The sequence below is a fragment of the Tachypleus tridentatus genome, chromosome 10 (genome assembly GCF_004210375.1).
Source record: "Tachypleus tridentatus isolate NWPU-2018 chromosome 10, ASM421037v1, whole genome shotgun sequence".
NCBI lineage: Eukaryota > Metazoa > Arthropoda > Merostomata > Xiphosura > Limulidae > Tachypleus > Tachypleus tridentatus.
Genome location: NC_134834.1, coordinates 89,472,773 through 89,494,060, shown reverse-complemented (window position 1 = coordinate 89,494,060; position 21,288 = coordinate 89,472,773). Strand labels below are relative to the sequence as shown.

Below are 21,288 nucleotides of genomic sequence, written 5' to 3'. Positions count from 1 at the left end.
TTGTTTGATTTGAAGATAACTATATGGATGAGACAAATGTAATAACCGACAGAAGGATACTTCACATAAAAGCTTACAAAATCCAGATAAAAAATTACATTTGATATAACATGTTTAGATGTAAGTTTAACAAAATTATTTCAGTGAAAAAAGTATTACCCTTGATAATTCGTCCACATTTACCTCGTGATCAGTTATCGTAATCTGAATGATGATTAAGTTAGATCCTGGAGGAATTGTGTGTTATTCATATTCTTCTTACCACTTTATCACAGCTTAACGTTTATTAAAGGACTATTTGAGCTCTTTCGACCGCAAGATATTAAACCCCAAATTTTAGCGTTACGAGTCCGGAAGCTGACCAACTAAAAAATATAGCATGCTTTATGATGTGGTTTTATATACAAGATAGTCAAAAAAATTGTCAAATTTAAAATGCTGTGATGTTGTTTTTATCAGTTTAATATTCACTCACTTTTTGTTTATTTGTGTATTTTTGCACCTGTGTATATTTATTTAAATATAACTGACCCATTTGAAACTACTACACAGTAAAAAATTAAGTTTTGTAAACCAAAACCTCACCGGTTGTAGCATTATTTTATTGAAACAATATCAAATATTATATTAATTTTTTACTTGGTAAACTTTCATTAAAAGTTGTAACGAATTCACATATTTAAATATTCAGGACTGGTCTCTTTTTAAACCATCATCACTTGCAGGTGTTTTAATAAATTTTGCATCATTAATAAGTCATATAACGGAACACTCATAAGTCATAAAAAGTTGTATATCCTACTGTATAATAAACTCGCCTTTTTCTGTTTATATCCAATTGCCAGTTTCAGGCGGCTCAAATGCATGCGATCGCCATGGTGAAAAGCTGGGCCGCTAGGGACGTAGTTTAATATAACCTCCAACTCATATGAACTGCGGGCATGATCCAGCAACGCTGTAGCAAAATTTTGACACTGTCGCCTGAGATCCTGAAACAAAAACAGAAACCGACGTGTGTCATTATCACATGCACCGAAGTTTTATTTTATTTCTCTTACTTCTGCGTCTTAACTACAAATGTTGTGATAACTATAATTATTGTAGGGACAAAAGGTATGTAATTGTCTTTGAAAAATATATAATATCAGAAAGTTTTTTTCTGAGCGTGTAACGTTTTGTGCCACTTGAGATCTACTTATACGAAAAAGAAAATTATGGGTACGGTGAAAGTTGAATGTAAGGAACGTGTTATCCAAACAAACGTGAGCCGGCATGGCCAGATGATTAAGGCACTAGAATCGTAATCCGAGGGTCGCGGGTTCGAGACCCCATCACACCAAACATACTCGTTCTTTCAGCCGTGGGGGCGTTACAATGTGACGGTCAATCCCAATATTCGTTGGTAAGAGAGTAGCCCAAGAGTTGGCGGTGGGTGGTGATGACTAGCTGCCTTCTTTCTATTCTTACACTGCTAAATTAAAAACGGCTAGCGCACATAGCCCTGGTGTAACTCTGCGCGAAATTCAAACAAACTAACGTGAATGTTTGTTTTATCTTATAGCAAGCCCACATCGGGTTATCTGCTCAGTCCAACGAGAGGAATCAAAGGACACATGAAAACTATGTTTGAAATTTTTCGTTACAGTAAGCTCGGGTTTTATATGATAATACACTATTATATATATCATTTCTTTTCCCCCCTCTGTGGCACAGTGGTATGTCTGCGGACTTACACATTAAAAAACGTGTTTCGATATCCGTGGTGGGCAGAGCACAGATAGCCCAATGTGAAGCTTTGTGCTTAATTCAAACAAACCAAATTATGTCTTCTTACACGACAGAAGGGGCGATAAACTAATTACACTCCTTTTACTTTACAAATAAACTACATAACTAAACATTTCTCAATGTTTAACTAGAAAATACGCATCTATAATAGATGTAAATCGCAGATATGCTAAAATGGTGCTTAAAAGCATTAAGACAACTAACTAAACTATAATTTTACTATTTGATCTGAACTTTTTTGTCGGATTTTATTTAAAATCCCTATGGATTTTATATTCGTTGGTATAAACAGTGATCAACAACACTTTACAATTTTATTTCAAAAAATGCACAAATAAACAAGGATAAACCATCAACAGAGAAACATGATTTTACATTATTAGCATTTAAGTTAATAAAAGTTATCTGAAAAATATAATATATTTCCTGTTAGCGAATACTTGCGCATTTTCACTTGTAATTCAGATGTTTTTTCGTTTCACCAGCCTATTCGATGGTAGAACAAAGTAGTGTAAAAGTCTTTAGTAGTAGCTGTAATAATATCAATATCATTTTTGAATAGTGCTAAGGACGAGAACATTGATATGATTTTTGAATAATGCTAGACACAACAACACTAATATAATTTTTTAATAGTGCTGGGCACGAGAACATTGATATCATTTTTGAATAATGCTAGACCCAACAACATTGATATCATTTTTTAATAGTGCTGGGCACGAGAACATTGATATCATTTTTGAATAATGCTAGACACAACAACATTGATATCATTTTTTAATAGTGCTGGGCAAGAGAACATTGATATTTTTTAATAATGCTAGACACAACAACATTGAAATCACTTTTGAATAATGCTAGGCACAACAACATTGATATGATTTTTTAATAGTGCTGGGCACGAGAACATTGATATGATTTTTTAATAGTGCTGGGCACGAGAACATTGATATCATTTTTGAATAATACTAGACACAACAACATTGATATCATTTTTCAATAGTGCTAGTCATAAAAATACTGATATCACTCTTCAGTAGTGCTAGTCACAACAACATTGATATTATTCTTGGGATTGTTTGTCATAAAACACAACTACAACCATTTAAAAAAGAACGAAATAATTTAATTCTCAGTCACTTGTCGGTGGATTTTTTGAAAAGAAAAACAGTTTTTCTAAAATTTTTGTACGCTCTCTCTTGGACGAATAAATGAAGCAGGTCATTAGCAGATAAATTCCAATAGGAAATTAGACTGTGTATTTTCATCCTTATTACATTGTCATCTGAGACTACTTATTAAATAACAAAGATGTACTTAACAGCTCAATTTCAAATTGTTAGTAATTTGAGCTTTACATACTGAGCCTGTTGAGGTTTGGATGACGTTGCGGCTTGTCTGTTTGCTGCTTTACTGGAAGCTCCGAAAATAACCAGTTTCTGTTTCTACTTAAACAGTTTTTCATGAGTGTTCTACTAATTTACACTTCCACAATCAATAATTAAGTATAACATAAAGGCCTCTTTTCTGAATGTTAATACATTAGATGTATGTTGAAATCTCTACAGCAATTTGTAAACCGAATTTATTTTCTGTTTCTGGTGATCACGACGCTCGACTCTGTGAGTCACGAGCTCTAATCCCATCACTTAGCGTGCTTGCCTCTCTCAGTTGTGAGAGTGTTATAGTGTGACAGTCTATCCCAGCATTCGATGTTAAGAGTAATCCAAGAATTGGTGGTCCGTGATGTTAATTAGTTGTTTTCCTTCTTGTCTGTTCTTTCAAAACTTGGGACATCTGGTGCGGATGGTCATTGAGCAATTTGTGCGAAATAAAACAAATTACCGAACAAGTATAAAATCTTATTTGTTCTATCTGTACACGTGGCGTCAACTTATGAATTACTTACTTTCGGTATAAATATTTACGTTGTTTATTTCAACAATCTTGGCTTTGTGGTCTTTGATCTTGTCTGATGGTTTTAATTTCTAATACATGAAATACAAAATTTATCCAATTTAATTCATGGCGCTGTTTAACAAACTGATATGCTTAAAAATAATTGAATTTGTTACATTACTTTAAATAGTAAGCTTTACTTCATAAGAAGCAACATATTATAAGGATTATAAAACTGTTACACATTGTTTACATAAGTATGTTTCGCTGGTACTCTTAGGAATTTTAATTTAATGACATTATCTAGGCTTATCGATAAAACCTGCGTATCTGACAGATGAGTAGAATATCATACTTATTAAAATCTTATCTATTAAATCCTGTGTAAAATGTATTCATTTAAACTTACCTGTTTCGTGTTATATGTGGCGTTGACTTTTATTAATAAACTAGTATTTTGTTGCTTGTATTAGTCAGATTACGGTCTATTATTGATAATTGTACGACATGATGGTCTGACTGTGTAATTAACGTATATCGCAGGTATGATTTCGGAGTCGACTTATTTTAAACGATTTATTTTTGTTTGTTGCTTTTGAATTTCGCTCAAAGCTATACGAGGGCTATTTGTGCTAGCCCTTCATAACTTAGCACCGTAAGACTACTTTTGGGCTTCTCTTTTACCAACAAATAGTGGGATTGATGGTACATTAACGTCCCCACGACTGAAAAGGGAGAGTATGTTTGGTGTGAGGGGGATTCGAAACTACGACCCTCAGATTTCGTTGAGCGCCCCTAACTACTTAACCATATCGGACTTTTTTTGTTAACGAGAACAGAACGTAATGTTCTTTTCATGATACGTTTGTTTTGAATTTCGCGCAAAGCTACTCAAGGGCTATCTGCGCTAGCCGTCCTTAATTTAGCAGTGTAAGACTAGTCATCACCACCCACCGCCAATTCTTAGGCTACTCTTTTACAAACGAATAGTGGGATTGACCGTCACATTATAACGCCTCCACGGCTGGGAGAGCGAGCATGTTTGGAGCTACTGGGATTCGAACCCGAGACTCTCGAATAACGAGTCGAACGCCTTAACACGCTTGTCCATGCCGGGCTTAAACATATAAACTCATGACATAACACGTACATATGCTTTACATCTTAATATTTCAAAAGATTTCTTAATGAACTTTCTGAAATCGTGTATGTATGCACCTGGTTAACATTTACCCAAAATACAATAAACTTTAATTGTGTTTGACATACAACTAGCTGAAAGTGGAATTACAACGATTATCACTAAATGTTTTTCTAACATCTTTTGAATTGTAATGTCGATGTTATTTTTCAAGCAACTATATAATTAAAATAATTCAACCCATAGAATACCACAATGTCACTCTACAGACAACAGGGCCATACAAGTCATGATAACTTATAATAATAATAATAATAACGAATCAATCCACAGAAAATAATTTTACATAAAGGCGAAAGGTGAACAAACAATGATTATTTCTATAGTGCTATATAGAACTTTTCCCTTTAGATTAAGTGAACAATATGCATATTGTTGTTTAAGACACCACTATTTAAGTTATTAAAGTAATTTATGCAGTGTTTACGTAGAAAATAAATATTGTTTTTACATGAAAAGAATACGAATATTTACAAAACAACATATTAAGGATCTAACATATTTCATTAACATTCACCAGTTAAACAGTTTTAAGATAAGTATGAATAAAAGGCTTTTCTGTTTAGTTGTTTCAGAGATATTTCTTGCGGTAAACTTCTAGATCAAGTTTCTTGTGTGAGGTCAGAGAATGAGTTACGACTCGTTAAAAACAACAGCATAGTGAGTTTTATTTTAATTATTATTTGACAAAATAGAATCAAAGAGAAAATCTGCGATGTTTTAATGATAGAATAATAAAATTCATTTCGAAATAAATTTTATGGTGAAGTTCAGTTCGGAAATTTTATTTCTTAGGTATGTTTGAATGTTTTAAGGTGTAACAAGTCGTATGGTGATGTATAAGAAAAACTGCATCGGAAGCTTTTAAATACATTTTTCTTTCAATAAACTCCAAAATAAACTAGCAGAAGGAAAATAAATAAAATATACAAATTATTAATGCAACTGGTATTTATATTACATGATAAAAACTTTCTAGTAATGGCAAAACGCTTCATAGAAAAATTTCCATAGAGATGCAGTAAAGCCATAACACAATTTAAAATGTAACAATATTTGTATGAAGCTGGCAATATTATACAGTCTTTATTAAATCAATTTCTTGTATTGTTTTACTTTACGAACGTGAAATAAATTATCTCTTTGTCAGTGATGTTTGTGGTCATGTTGGAAAATCATAAAAATTATAATTAATTAACAGGCAAGTTGTCTCGGGAATAATCGTTTCTTTCTTACGATATTCTATTTCCCCCATGATGGAGGTACAATAACTAGTGTGTCAAATATGAACAAGACTGATCATAGTATTTAGGTAAAGGGGAGTAGGACGAATTGGGAGAGCTATGAATGTGATCCTGATGATATGTTGTTAAGTTTGGACAGAGAGTCCGAACTTTTAGTGTTATAAAACTTGTCTTATCTTGTACAGTTCTGTATAATAATACACTGACCTTCTCTATAACACCATGGGCCAGTCCATGTATTTTACGTAAATTACTAGCGACAAAAGTTTGTTTGTATGTGATTGGTTATTTTTGTGACAAATACGCTAAGGAATGATGTTGTGTTTTAATGTTTATTATACCTTTAAGTGCTTCCAGGCACACTTCGTGAAACTTTGCTCACGTGAAAATCCGCTTGTAGGACGGTGGTAAGTTTACTGATTTACAGCGTAAAAAGATAAGATTCGATTCCCCATGGTGAACAGAGTACACATAGCATATTATGTAGATTTGCACTTCTTATCACGTTGCTCACTTTAGGTTTACAGACAATTGGTAGTCCATGTATGGAACAGGGGTGGTAGTAATAGCACTAGAACAAACAGATTTAGCTACTGAGTCAGCGAGTTCATACCCGTGAATACTAACGTGGTCTGGTATCCAAAAAAGCTGGATAGAAGAAGTTCATGTTGACGAGAAACCCACCTGAAATAAAAATGTATTAACAGGATGACTGGTATGTGAATTAAAACTTTAATTAAAATAAAGTACAAAACAACGTTTTGACTTTCACAAGTCATCTTTAGGTTAACAATACATGGATAGAAGATGATGAAGGGATGTGAAGAGATTCCAGGGCCAGTAGAGAACTGAGCGAGTCATAAAAAATAGTACATTTCTTCTACTGCATAGTTTATGGACCGGCATGGGCAGGTGGCTTAAGGGGTTCGACTCTTAATAAGGGGTCGTGGGTTCGTATTCCCGTCGCACCAAACATGATCGCCCTTTCAGCCGTGGGAGCGTTATAATGTGACGGTCAATCCCACTATTCGTTGATAAAAGAGTAGCCCAAGAGTTGGCGGTGGGTGGTGATAACTAGCTGCCTCCCCTCTAGTCTTACACTGCTAAATTAGGGACGGCTAGCACAGATAGCCCTCGTGTAACTTTGCGCGAAATTCACAACAAACAAAACATATCAATATCAGTACCACGCCAGAGGGGGTTATATCCATTAAATTCCCTCCAGCATTAAATATGGAGAAGGTAACTGTTCAATGAAAGCATTAAAACCTGATTGATCATAGGTCTCTCCAGAGACAGATAGAGAGAACAAATATTGATAGTACGACCCGAGGAAACATGGACGGCTACGGCCTCCAACGGTGTATCGAGTGGCAAAGACAGGGCGGGCACGTGCTGATCGACCAGCAGTGCCACCCCTCATTGCACTCGCCCATTACACAATCTGTCATTTCTGTGCAAACAGAAACAGCAGAAAGGTGACTGCATTGACAGATTTCACAAATGTTTACCACAAGTAAAGACACACAGGATGGTAAGAATCAATCATCACTTTAATGTCATCCAAATTAGAATGCAAACCTTGACAGTTCCTTTGTATTTAATGGCTATTTTTACTTATGTGAAGGAGAAGTGGCCGTAGAGCCCTTCTGATTTCGACCATGTAGTTTCTCTTTATTAGAAGATCTATCGACCTCCATGGATCGGATCCTTCCCTGGGTCAAGTGGGCAGGTCTCTGTTTGTAGATGAAAATTATAGAGACTACGGACGTGAAAGAATAGTCGTTCTGCATCTCGAGGCTGAAGAAGAAGATGGACCTGTGAAAACGCCAGAAGCTGGAGCCAAAGGAAGAGGATCCAGGGAGCCACTGGAAGGAATGGTAAGGATATAGATAAGAGTTCACATTGACTCATCAATTCTCTTAACCACGAAGGGCAAAAGATTCTTCACGTGGTTCAAAAACGACTCTGTCAGAGGCACAGAGAGATCTGTTTGCATTCCCACTGTACAGAAGCATACTTCCGAGATAGAGTAGAGAACAGTAGCTTAAGAGCCTTGAGGTTAGAAATGTTGTGAATCGTTTTCAAACACTGTACCTATTTTTCCTCTTTCTCATCTAGGGCAATAACAAAAACAAGAGGGGTGAAAATCATTACAATTAACATAATGAGGGTCCATTTCGCACACCTAGAGATCATAATTCCTGCCACTGGAACGATCACACGTCAAGGAACCACGACGTAATGTTTTCAAGTGACCAAACCGCTGATGTTGGAAACATCCGAGAGGGTTTAGAATATATGGCCGGACCTTGCAAGTTAGATAACCTGCCTTTATGGTGGCAGGTGGACATGGTGATGCAAACGTCAAAATAATAACGTTGCTCAGCAGCATAATTCCATCTTTGCGAGTAGAGATATGCTTCACTGTACAAACTCCTTGGGCGGAGAAACCAGCGAGGATTTCTGACTCAGGGATGTTCTTTAACTCTCTCTCAACAGTAACTTCTCGTGACGAATTCATAATAGCATGGGGAGAAACTTCAATGGGTATATCCTCTATGGCCTTCGAATGCAAGAGCAGTTCACTGTGTTTTGGAGTGGATGTTTCCACCAAGGTGTCTTCAGAACGTAGATTTGTGACTGACTTTGGAGAGCCATCAAGCTCCTTTAGTTCTTTCTAAATAAAAAGGAAGACATTTGCCCTAAAGATTTGTTTGATAAAAAATGTAATATGAGAAATGAGGTTCAGCTGTTGAAGAGGTTAAAAATTACTATTCAGAATCTTCTAGACGTGATTGTTTATCTAGGGTCTGTTTTTTACTGTTTTATTTTTAGTTTAAGTTCGGGTATCCATAAAAAAGAAAGGATACCTCAGTGTCCACTGATTCCACTCACCAAGGAGCTCTACGAGGAGACGCACTACAGTGTCAAACAAGAACATTGCATATGGTAACATAATATTTTCAGTGCTTAGGGCCTATAAAGGCCTTAATCTGGCGCTGCTCAACATGTATCATTTATTCATATCTAGTGTCTGACTAGGGTGTTTCTAACCTGATATTAATCCTTTTCTTGTCTTTTAATAACTTCTTAGTTGTAATTACAGAAAAGTAGTAATGTAGTCAATCTACAATGTTGCTAACGTGATAATTGTAATTTTGTTCTCTCTCATTTTTGCTTTAACTATAATCAGAAAACAAAAATTATTTGCTCTGCGCTATTTACCTGATAATCATTCTTGAACTCGTGTTCCATGAAACTCAACTGCCGAAGCTCCCAGCTTAGTTCAAAGGCCGTTAGAATAGGATCCTTACTAGAAAGTGCGATCAATGATGGAGAAGCTAGAGCAAGATAAGCATTGATACGGGAGCGAGAATGTCGTAAACTGTCCTCCGAGCTCGCCACTACGCAGTCTTTACATCCGCACCGGACGTGATGAGGAGCTGGAAGGATAGCTCCGCGATCTAGAAGTATTTTGATGATCTCATAATTGTCCCTATGTGCGGCAAGGATCAAAGGTGTAATATCTGGAGTAAAGGTTGCTATGTCTCTGTCTATAGCTTCCCAACTCTGAAATGATACGGGAAGAGAATTATAATGTATTTCATCTGTTACAGAATTATAATGTATTTCATCTGTTACAGAATTATAATATATTTCATCTGTTTCTCATACACATATATAATACAACTGCTATTCATCTTTTTTTATTGTTGCATGTAATTATTGACGGATGTGACTCCATTGTTTTAAATCATTTCTATAATGACACAATAAAAGTACGGGCATTTGCCATCGTTTGGCTTGAATTTAGTTGTCGTTTATACACACGCAAAGATTATAAAAGAGAAGAATGAATACGTTATGTGTAAGACGTTATTATTTACAATAAAAACTTTACATATGTTGCTTGTTATAACTAATAATAAAAATAACACTTTCTGAAGAACCTACTGAACAAATTAAACTTTTTTTTATAAAAATAAAACAGTTACAAATATATGGCTGTGGAATTATTATTTTTCTTCCATCAAATCAGTTCCTTGGCCCAGCATGGCCAAGTGTGTTAAGGCGTTCGACTCCGAGAGTCGCGGGTTCGAATCCCGGTCGCACCAAACATGCTCGCCCTTTCAGCCGTGTGGGCGTTATAATGTTACTGTCAATCCCACTATTCGTTGGTAAAAGAGTAGCCCAAGAGTTGACGGTGGGTGGTGATGACTAGCTGCCTTTCCTCTAGTCTTACACTGCTAAATTAGGGACGGCTAGCGCAGATAGCTCTCGAGTAGCTTTGCGCGAAATACAAAACAAATAAACAAATCAGTTCCTACAATAAATCATGATTAACGTTAGGTTTTAGCCATAAGATGCACTTGGTGTTTAATCAGCCACTTCTCAGATAAAAACTACCATCATTCTAATTAGTCTGGTTTATTACACTATTTCAAATTCCTCAATTATTCAGGTAAAAGTTCTAGACATTGTTTACAGATGAGATTCGCATGTCGAGATTGTTAAAAGTTAACAATGTAATCGACATCAAATGAAGATAAAACATGCGAGACATTTTGGTTAATTTTTATGTTTAGCTAGAACTTGAACTCAGTTTATCAAAACTGTACTTATGATTTACTCAACAGCGTATCAAGTTCGGGCGTCGTCTAGTGATTAGCGTGCCCGGATTATCAGAATGAGAGCTCATGTTTCTTCCCTTACTGCAAAAACATGCTTTGTAGTTCAGATCTTTGGATACTTTTAATAGTGATAATCAAATTCTATTATTCGATGAGAATAAGAAAAACCCAAAAGTTGGCGATGGGTGCTATACATTGGCTGCCTCACCTATAATCTGAGATCACTTTACAATTTGGGATAACTATGCACTGATGGTTCTTCTGTAGTTTCGCAAATTCGTAAAAGAAAAAAAATTAATCAACGTGTTTTCTAAATGTCTCTGTTTGTTTTCAGTTAAATACAAAGCTGTACCAAGGGCTATCTATTGAAACCCGGAGTCTAGTGGTATAAGTCCGCAAACACCTCACTGAGAGGCTTTTAAAAGTCACATCAACCAAACAAAAAGTTCATATAGTACTTTTGTAATTACTGAAATAGTCACAAATTTCGTCCTTCTATAGCTGGTACAGAAAGTGTCTTTAGTCATGTTATATTCGTAAGCTTTTTCTACATGTAATATGACATTATTGTTACCAGGATATCGTAAACACGTACACATCATTCTACTCAGATATATGTCGCATAGTCGAACGACTATAAAGTCGTGTTACTTTTGCTCTATGTTTGTCTTCTCTGGGGAGGGGCACGTTGACGCCCAGCAACAGCAAAGATGCTTCAATAAGTTCATAAAAGTTAGTTTTTATACCCTATAAATGTATTGGATTCTGGTAAATTGCACTTGAACAGTTTTGTTTAAGTTAGAATAAAATACATTACAGCTCTTGTACCACCTCGATTACCCGTTTTTGAACTTATCTTTTGATATTAGCAGGCTTAAGTGCTACACCTTTACAATGAACATTTTCATAGCTGTGACTTTCTTAGAAGCCTTTCTTCGAAGTTCTGAAACTCAATTTACAGTATTCATTTTCATCGTATTTATTATTTAAATTCAGTTTGTTTGTTTTTCCCTCTTTATCCAATGGTGTAAAGTATAAACAAATAAATTACTAAATTTTAGTAATAAAATTAGCATCGTGAAAAATTTGTATCCTAATGTTTCTTATTAACAACCTTCTAATTTTTAATTAGGCATTCCCGTATATTACATTGAAGTATATTGTACTATAAGGTACTTCAATGTTTTCGTAAAACGTTGGTTCAAACAATAGATGTTTACTGTTCCACTTCCTTGACATTACACTCAAGTCAACTCAGGAATTTCAGTTTGAAAAAAAAAAAGTAATCGTAACTTCACTTTCTTTGGGTACGAAGAAACTAAAATCTATCTACTGTAATGTATTGACACATGCGACTAGTAGCTGTAACTGCTTGTCCTTTCAAGCCCATCAAGCAACACGTGCAACTGACTTTAATGTTTCTGTCCCAGAGTTTCATAATCACTATAGTGTAATAGTGTGCGTGTACATGTTTTCTTATAGAAAAAGCCACATCAGGCTATCTGCTGAGTCCACCGAGGGTAAGTAATGTAGAAAGTAATTAATTAGTAAGTCACCTAAAGTGTTTTAAGATATTAGTTGTGATGGAATATACAGATTATAACTAAGTACAGTTTTTGTTACACTAAACACATTCGTGTATATATATATATATATATATATATTTGTAAATAAATGGCTTTATTTAAGTACATGTATCTATTATTAAGTTTCAGAATACGGTAACTTCATCGTTTCATACCAGTCTAAAAAATACTGACTACTTCGTTTGTACTTAAATGAAAGTTATCTTGTTTAAGGGCATTTTCAGAAATAATTATGGATGAATTAATATAAGGATGTTTTGTTATAAATAAAAGAATAACAAGGATTCAACTCTTCGCTCACGTAACATAATAACATCGAACAGGGATGAAAGTCCAGTTGAAAGTTGGGTTATCACAGTTTTATTTTTTATGAAATATCCTCCCTGTCTGTATATGTCTACTTCAGGGCATGTTTGTTGTAAACATTATTCTGTTAATTATTTGACTGCTTATGTATCTATTTTCTTCTTTAAAAAATGGTACATTAAAATAATGATGTGGTTATAAAACACGAAAAATGTTTCTATAAAAAATAAACACTTCTCGATGTTAACATGTTTGCTATATTTTCCAGGTACATGGTAGCCTTATTTTATACTACCTCCCAGAACAACGTGATGCTTTAACAATTTCCATAGTGTTATGAGCATTGTTGTGATCATTGTCAAAATATATTAGCAAAAAACAGAATTTAAAATACTTTAAACGCAGTCATAATAGGTTGCATCTAAACTACCAAAGTAAATGAGGTTTTAAAATATGCTGTAAAAGCTTACCTTTATCGGTTGTGTTAACAGTAACTGAAAAAACAACAACATCTAATGTGGTATTTTTAGGTGCACTGATATCTCTTAGAGTTATCAGAAAAGTCTGCAAAATAACAGGGGTTCAGAAGCAAATGTACCACCATCAAAAAAATATAAATTATCCAATTTCGACTGAGTTTAAAGAAATGTGAGATGCTCGACGCAATATGAACATCATGAAAAATCGCTATTTCAAACCAACAGCAATAAAAAGCAAATAAATGTATAGTTTCAGTGGTTCCTTTATTTGAGAGCTCTTAAATCAGAAATATCTACCAAATAAATATCTTTCTATCATAACACTTTAAATGTAACCTAAATCTTGAAATTACTATCATTATATTTTAAATCTGAGCTAAACCTTAAATCCTTTTAGTATTATCTCTTAAGCCTAATCTAAGCCAAAGACCTTTTTATCTTTATTTCTTGAATCATTCTATCTCAATTTCTTAAGTCATTCTCTCTCCACCTGATCTAAGTCTTAAATCTTAATATATACCAAGCTACCCACATGATTGCTGAAAACCCTCACTTCCAAATATGGGATGTTTTATTCTTGAGTACGTCACCTGATTTGTCAGTGCGAAAGATAACAGTCTATTTCCATACGCTATGCTTTTACTTTATAGGAATCGTTCACACGATGTCCTTGACGGACATCATATGTAGAAAAATTTCGAAATATATATATATATATTGAAAGAAATATTAGAAAAAATATCTATGCCTATACACCATACTGGTATATCCAAGCATACATGAATCTGTAGCTTGATTTGTTTGATATGTGCACATTTTGAATATGATTTTAATGAATTTAACCTTTCAGTTGGTATCTTTCTAGTATTTTAGAGCACAAAACATTTTAAAATTAATCTATAATAGAGCGATCATTTCGATGAAGGCACAAAAATGTGCCTCAAAATATTCACGATATTTATTATAAATCGATCTTCAAATACTTAATTTATTTTCGATAGTTCGCAGCTGTTATGAGCCATTAGAAACAAGAAAATGAGGTATAGATCAAAACAATGAGGTTAGAGAAAAAAAGATTCAATGAACTTTGTACGACCTTTACTCATTTCTGTTATATCGATGAACAGATCATAAGGTCAAAGGATTAGTGAGGTGAGACTAAGTTACGCCAAGTTCTCTATAAATTAAAGATTTCTGGTACTTAATCGATTGGGGAAGCTTACAAGTACATCAACTAAATGTCACTAACTGATTTACTGTTGACTTATTAAGTATCAGTTAGATTAGTAATTGTTTGTTTGTTTTTAATTTCGCGCAAAGCTACACGAGAACTATTTGTGCTAGCCGTCCCTAATTTAGCAGTGTAAGGCTAGAGGGAAGGCTGCTAGTCATCACCACCCTCCGCCAACTCTTGGGCTACTGTGTTACCAACTAATAGTGGGATTGACCGTCACATATAACGCCCCCACGGCTGAAAGGGCGAGCATGTTTGGTATGACGGGGATTCCAGCTGGCGATCCTTAGATTATGAGTCGAGTGCCTAGATTAGTGATACACGACGATATGAAATAGGCTATTTTTATGAAAAGGAAACCAGAAGTAAAATAGATATCAGTTGTCTTATAACATACATAGAAAAAATAATGCTATTTTACAGGTAAATAAATTATTAATTAATAATGTCACCGAATAATGACAATTATAAAGTATACAACTAATATTTTACATGCATAGTTTTTTTTTAATTAAAGAAAATACGTAATACAATTAACCAGTTTGTAACCTCATTAAACTCTTTTTATATTTAATTCGTAAGAAGTAAAGTAGAAATAAAAGAAAGCCTTTGTTGATATTAAAAGTCTTCAACAAATATGAACAATAAGTAGGAAGTCAATCAATATTATCCCTTACCAGACTATGTATGATATATCTTTAATACGTATCAGTGTATGATACAACTTTGTTACTTACTACTGTGCCCCACAGTGGCTCAGCGGTATGTCTGCGGACTTACACGCTAAAATCCGGGTTTCGATACCCGTGGTGGGCAGAACACAGATCGCCCATTGTGTAGCTTTGTGCTTAATTCAAAACAACAACAACTTACTACTGTATGTTATAGCTTTGGTACTTTTCAGTGTATTGTACAACTTTGATATTCGTCAGTATGTATTATAACTTCCATAAGTACCAGAGTAAGTATGCTATAACTTTGATACTTACCATGAATGTTGAACATTGATACTTACTGGAGTGTGTTGTAACTTCGAAAAACAATTATTTTTCTTCAACGCCTGTTATACTTCCAACAATATACATTCGTAACTTAAGCACATTTTTCACAAAATATAAATAATATGAAGATACGTTTGCACTTCATACAAAGCGATAATACAACACGTTTCCCCATTTTAAATAGTTGTTTGTTTAAGGGCAAAGCTAAATAATGGACTACGCGCGTTATATTTTAGCGTTACTAGCTCTGAAGTATTCCGTCGAGACACAATTTTAATTTAAATGCATGTCAGAAAGAGCATGCCATTTTGATTTGAAAACTAATAAACTGAGAGGGTGACTGACATTATATTACAATAGTGGTTCTGTATTATTTGACTCCTCATATTAGAAATTTTGTAAAGCACTCACTATCATCGTGTTTCTTTGTTAACGAGTTAAGATTTTAGATGAAGCTTCCTTTATGCTAAAACTATGATTCATATTGCAATTTTATAGAAATATATATATTTTATTAGGATACTGGTATACCATTTCGTTATAAAATATTTTCATAGAATTTAGGTTCAAGGTTTCTGGTCTGATTGTTACTGCTTGAATACGGTATACACACAAATGTCTTGTTTGTTTTTTTGTTGTTTCAGAATTTTTGGGCAAAGTGAGGTACTTACGAAAAACCGTTTATAATATTGAACTGAAAGACTATATCAAAAGGCATCTAGTCAACATCACCCACCGCTGATTGTTGTGTTGCACTTGTATGAGCGAATGGTGAGGTTTGACTATTTTCCTATTATCGATCCACAGTCCTAAACTTCAGAGAGAGTTTTTGCAACATACTGACCAACTGGTCATCTGGTTTATTACAAGTGGTTTCATATACGACATATGTATAAGCTTTTTGTGTTTATTGTTTTACATGTAGACATATTTCAGATGAAAGTTTTTTATGCAAGTAGTAGTTTTATCAAAATAAAATACAGAACTGTATTTCTTAAACAACTAGTTAATGCAGTAATGATAAAAAAATGCTTATATATCAAATAGCTTTAGAAGTTTCGGATCGTAAAGTTGAAAAAAAAAACGTTTTAATAATAAATACACATCAACATACCGTTAAATAATATACTTCCAAAGTATTTTTAACAACATTGAAATTCAGTGATGTCGAGAAACCCACTTGTTGAGAAATTTATATGCAAAAAACCGCTCGTTTGGGTTGAGAAAATATTTACATCGAACAACGTTTCGACCTTCTTCGGTCATCGTCAGTTAAATACTGACCGGAAGCTGACCACATGTGTACACAACCCCTTTCAAACATGTGGTCAGCTTCCGGTCAGTTACCTCTTTTTTAACAACATTCAAATTACAATAATATTTTATTTGACAAGTGTGTTTCACTTTCTCATAATTCTTTTTTGCAGGAAACATGTTTGCCTTTTCAGCCGTCATAATGTAATATTATATCCCACTATTCGTTGGTAAAAGAGTAGCTCACGAGTTGGTGGTAGGTGATGATGGCTAGGTGCCTTCCTTCTAATCTTACACTGCTAAATTAGGGGCGGCGAGCGCAGAAAGCCCTTGTGTAGCTTTGCGCGAAATTCAAAAACCAAATCAGTCACACACTATTGACTCGAATATTTGATTAGAACAGCTTACTGCTATCACCGCCCTCTCAGTGACGGAGATGAATGTCTGTAGATTTATATCGCTGGAATAATGGTTTCGAAACCCCGTGGTGAGCAGAGCACAAACAGCCCTATATGTTAGCTTTTTACTTTATAACACGCAATAACGACAAAAGCTTACTGCCAGACATCTCAGTTTATCAATATTTGACATGACATTCCGTAAAGAGATTATTATATTTTTTCTTGAGTGGAATTTCAAATTATTAGTTACTTAAGATAATTGTTTTTACTATCGTACGTCAGTTTTCTAATATCACATAAAAGAAATAACACAACCAAATATAAAAATGTTTACCTTAAAGAAAAGTAAATGATATTATAATAATGTCTTTATGCTTAAGCTACACAATGGGATGTCAGCGATATATCAAACTCCGAATTTTAACATTATAAGCTGTTAAATTAACTGCTGAATTAGAAGGTGGATGCGGTTTATAAATACTTAACCTTTTAAGCGATATATTATCATGCCAACCGTTAAGCCGTACCTGATCCTAGTAAAATTTTAAAATAATATAAGCGAAAAACTTGTTACTTTGTTTTAGCACAAATCTATACAAGGGACGTTATACATTCTATGCGTCGTAACGAATCGTATCCTGGATTTATCCTTATATGTCCTTAAACTTACTGGATAAAATAAAAACAACTGAAATCATATTCTTTGCTTAACGTTGCTGTAATTTGATTTTATAAAAATGTTATAAACGAAGTAACTCGCTTTCATAGTTTTAAGCTTTCCAAGATGTGAAAGGAAAACCAAATGTTTATTTAATGTAATGATATTTTTACGTATGTATTCATGCGCCGGAGTATTCAGAACCATCAAGTTGCCCCTACTGTGTTTTATTTTGTAATTAAGCTCATAGTTCCACAATGGGCTATCGATGTTCTGCCCTCCACAAGTATCAAAACCCGCTACGGTGTAAGTCCACATGCACATCGCTGTGCCAGTGGGGAGCGGGCTTGTGGTTTATTAAATTTAATATACAGTACTGTGCAAAAGTGTTAGTACAAGAGAATATTTTGTCATTATTTCCATTTTATATCATTACAGAATGTAAATTTCAACACTATGGTAATGCTTCACTGATCCATATTGACAACAGAGTGATCCAGGGTACTTGTACTCTTGACATGTTCTGTTTGAATGAACATACTAATAAATTTAGGGTCTGAAATAACTGTCATAGTAATCCACGCAGAGTCTTAACCATATAGAAAGAGGCTAGCAAAAATCTATCACATGGTAACGGTATATACCAAAAGAAATCAAGTTACCACTATTACACGAATACACCTTGATAAAAACAATGTTTTACACTATGCATATATTCAATTTTGTTATCATACCACAAGCCAAAAAGTGTAAAGAACTTTATGTGATACTGGATGGACTCTTCGACAAATAGCTGCAGACTTGAAATGCTCCCAAACGTTGTCAAGTACACTCTAGATCGTGAGACTGAGACAGGTGAATTTGAAAATAGGAAAGGAAGAGGCAGAGCACCTAAATTCAATGATACTGATGTTAGGTATCTTCGTTTATGCAGCCTTCAGGACAGAAGGAAGACTTACTAATCTCAAGCATGAGATAAACGACCAAGTATTAAATAACAGAAAAGTGTCCAGATCTGCAGTGTCAAGATGACTGAACGAGAATGGAATATTTATTTGTGTAGCAGTTGAAACAAAAATCTGTATTTCGATCTCCACACATTGTCAAGAGACTAAAACTTGCTAAAAATTACAAAAACTAAATTGTTAATATTTGGGAAATGGTGTTATTGGTGGATGATTCAATTTTGAAATATTTGGTTCAAATCGAAGGTTATGCGTTTTGTGAAAGGGGAAAGATACATTAGTGTATAGCACTTACAATGAAACATAAACGAGGCAGTGAGATGGCTGGGAGTATTTTTCCTCTGAGGCAACAGGATACATTTGCAAAATAGGTGGAATAATGCACCAGCGCAAATACCATCAGATACTGATCCGTAAGGTTAAACCCACTTGTTTGCATGCTGTTGGTAAAGGATTCTACTTGAAAGGATATTTCTTGAAAGAAACTGTTGGAGTCATTCAAATGATGCAATGGCCCCACAGAGTCTTAATATCAACTTAATCGAACAGGTCTGGGTTTTGATAGATCAAAAAATTGATAAATCAAAATATATACTCTTCAAAAAAAGAAACGCAAAAGGGATGTTTTTATTACTTTAAAGAGAAATATATGTATAAGCGTTACAAGCTCAGAGTATGTGATGTTACACGTGTTAAGGCACTGATTGTCAGACCAAAATGACAATAAAAGCTGTGCACTTTGAAAACGGAGAAAAAACGGAGGATTTTTCTCCAAAACGCATTAAGCCACCGACACGCAATACAGTTACGCCAAGACTGACAGAAGCACAACGCAACGACGCCATTGGTCACTTGAAAGCAGGCGAATTTCGATCAGATATTACCAGAGCTGCGAATGTCCACCCAAGCACCATCAAAAAGGCTTGGGAATCATCACCAACAACATGGATCAACTCGTGACCGTCCACGATCTGGCAGACCTCGTGTGACCACGCCAGCACAAGATCGCTACATCCGGTTACGTCACCTTCGGACCACCACTGCGACGTCTACTGCCTCAACCATACCAGGGCTGCATAGGATTTCCGATCAGACCGTACGCAACCGTCGACGAGATTCTTAGGCCCCATGTGCAACCCATCATGGTGAACGTCAACAACGTTTTTCAACATGATAACGCCCGTCCTCACACAGCCCGACTCACCACTGTCTTCTTGAGACACCACAACATCAACGTTCTTCTCTGGCCCTCCAGATCACCAGATTTAAACCCCATCGAACATCTTTGGGACGAGTTGGACCGACGTCTGCGACAGCGACAACCTCAACCGCAGACTCTACCTCAGCTTACAGCAGCTGTGCAGGCTGAGTGGACAGCCATTCCACAGGATGTGATTCGTCATCTCATCGCTTCCATGGGCAGGAGATGCCAAGCAGTTATTGATGCTCACGGGGAGCATACTAGTTATTAACGTTAAACTTCACCTAGTGAGCGTGGACTTCGCCTTTGCAGACTTTGGATGTTCAGCAGTGAATGTGCAAAGTTTCACATATGTCATACAGAACTACCCGGAATAAACTTGTCAACAATTTGTCTCAAATTTTGCCTTTTGCGTTTCTTTTTTTGAAAAGTATACTTTCACAGAAACTTTATGCGAGTGTATTAAAGACATTTGGAGTGAATATAGCTATGTAGAAAAAATAACTGAAATACTGTGTTCTGTTACTAAAGCAAAAGAGGGAAACAAGTTATTAAATAAGTGTTTGTTGTACTATATGAATAGTAATTAGATTTCTATGATTCACCTTCGACTGTTCTTTCAGAGTAGCCTGAAATCTAATTTTTGACTTCGTCCTAACACTTTTGCACAGTACTGTACGTGAAACTAATCTTAATGTTAAATTTTCTGTTCTAAACATAAGGCAATGCAAACAAACATACTTTTATGTATTTCGTAATAAATAAATAGCCTAATTAGAATTTATTATCCCACTTATTTAGCTCTAAAAAGAGGCGTCCATAAGGCCTATTACATAATGTGTTTTGCATAAAAATAACGTAGTTTTATTTTATCTTATTTCTCTTTTATTGACAACACTTATGATGTTAATAATTCTCTTTACCGTATCGAATATTTTTGTTGTTTTTTTAATTTCGCGCAAAGCTACTCGAGTGCTGTCTGTGCTAGCCGTACCTAATTTAGCAGTGTAAGACTAGAGAGAAGGCGGCTAGTCATCACCACCCATCGCCAACTCTTGGGGTACTCTTTTGCCAACGAGTGGTGGGATTGACCGTCACATTATAACGCCCCCACGGCTGAAAGAGCGAGCATGTTTGTTGTGACGGGGATTCAAACTCACAACCCTCAGATTTCGAGTCGCACGCCTTAACACGCTTGGCCATGCCGGGCTTACCGTATGGAAACAAGCGTTTCTTTTAAAGCGATCACTAATAGGAGAATTTCTTGCGACGTCGCAAATAATTAGTAAATAAATTTAAATAGGAGTGAAAGTTTTCATACTTAAAAAAATATCAGTTTGTAGAAGTTTTTATACGTTTAGTTACAATAATATTTATAAATAGCAAAACATCTTGTTTCAAAATTCATTTTACAAAGACAAATGTGTTTATCTTTTT

At 34.9% G+C, this 21,288-nt stretch overlaps 1 protein-coding gene across 2 annotated transcripts in view; it reads right to left on the bottom strand.

Moving 5' to 3' along the window:
* Positions 1–21,288, bottom strand: part of LOC143229841 (transient receptor potential-gamma protein-like) — a 114,404-nt gene that overhangs the window by 26,482 nt on the left and 66,634 nt on the right. Inside the window, exons 4-5 of one of the 2 annotated variants that reach the window (XM_076462659.1) lie at positions 9,361–9,705; positions 819–989 (exon numbers count right to left, since the gene is read on the bottom strand). In XM_076462659.1, the coding sequence (XP_076318774.1) occupies positions 819–989; positions 9,361–9,705 (516 nt within the window). The remainder of the gene's footprint in view (positions 1–818; positions 990–9,360; positions 9,706–21,288) is intronic. The other variant, XM_076462660.1, reaches the window with a different exon arrangement.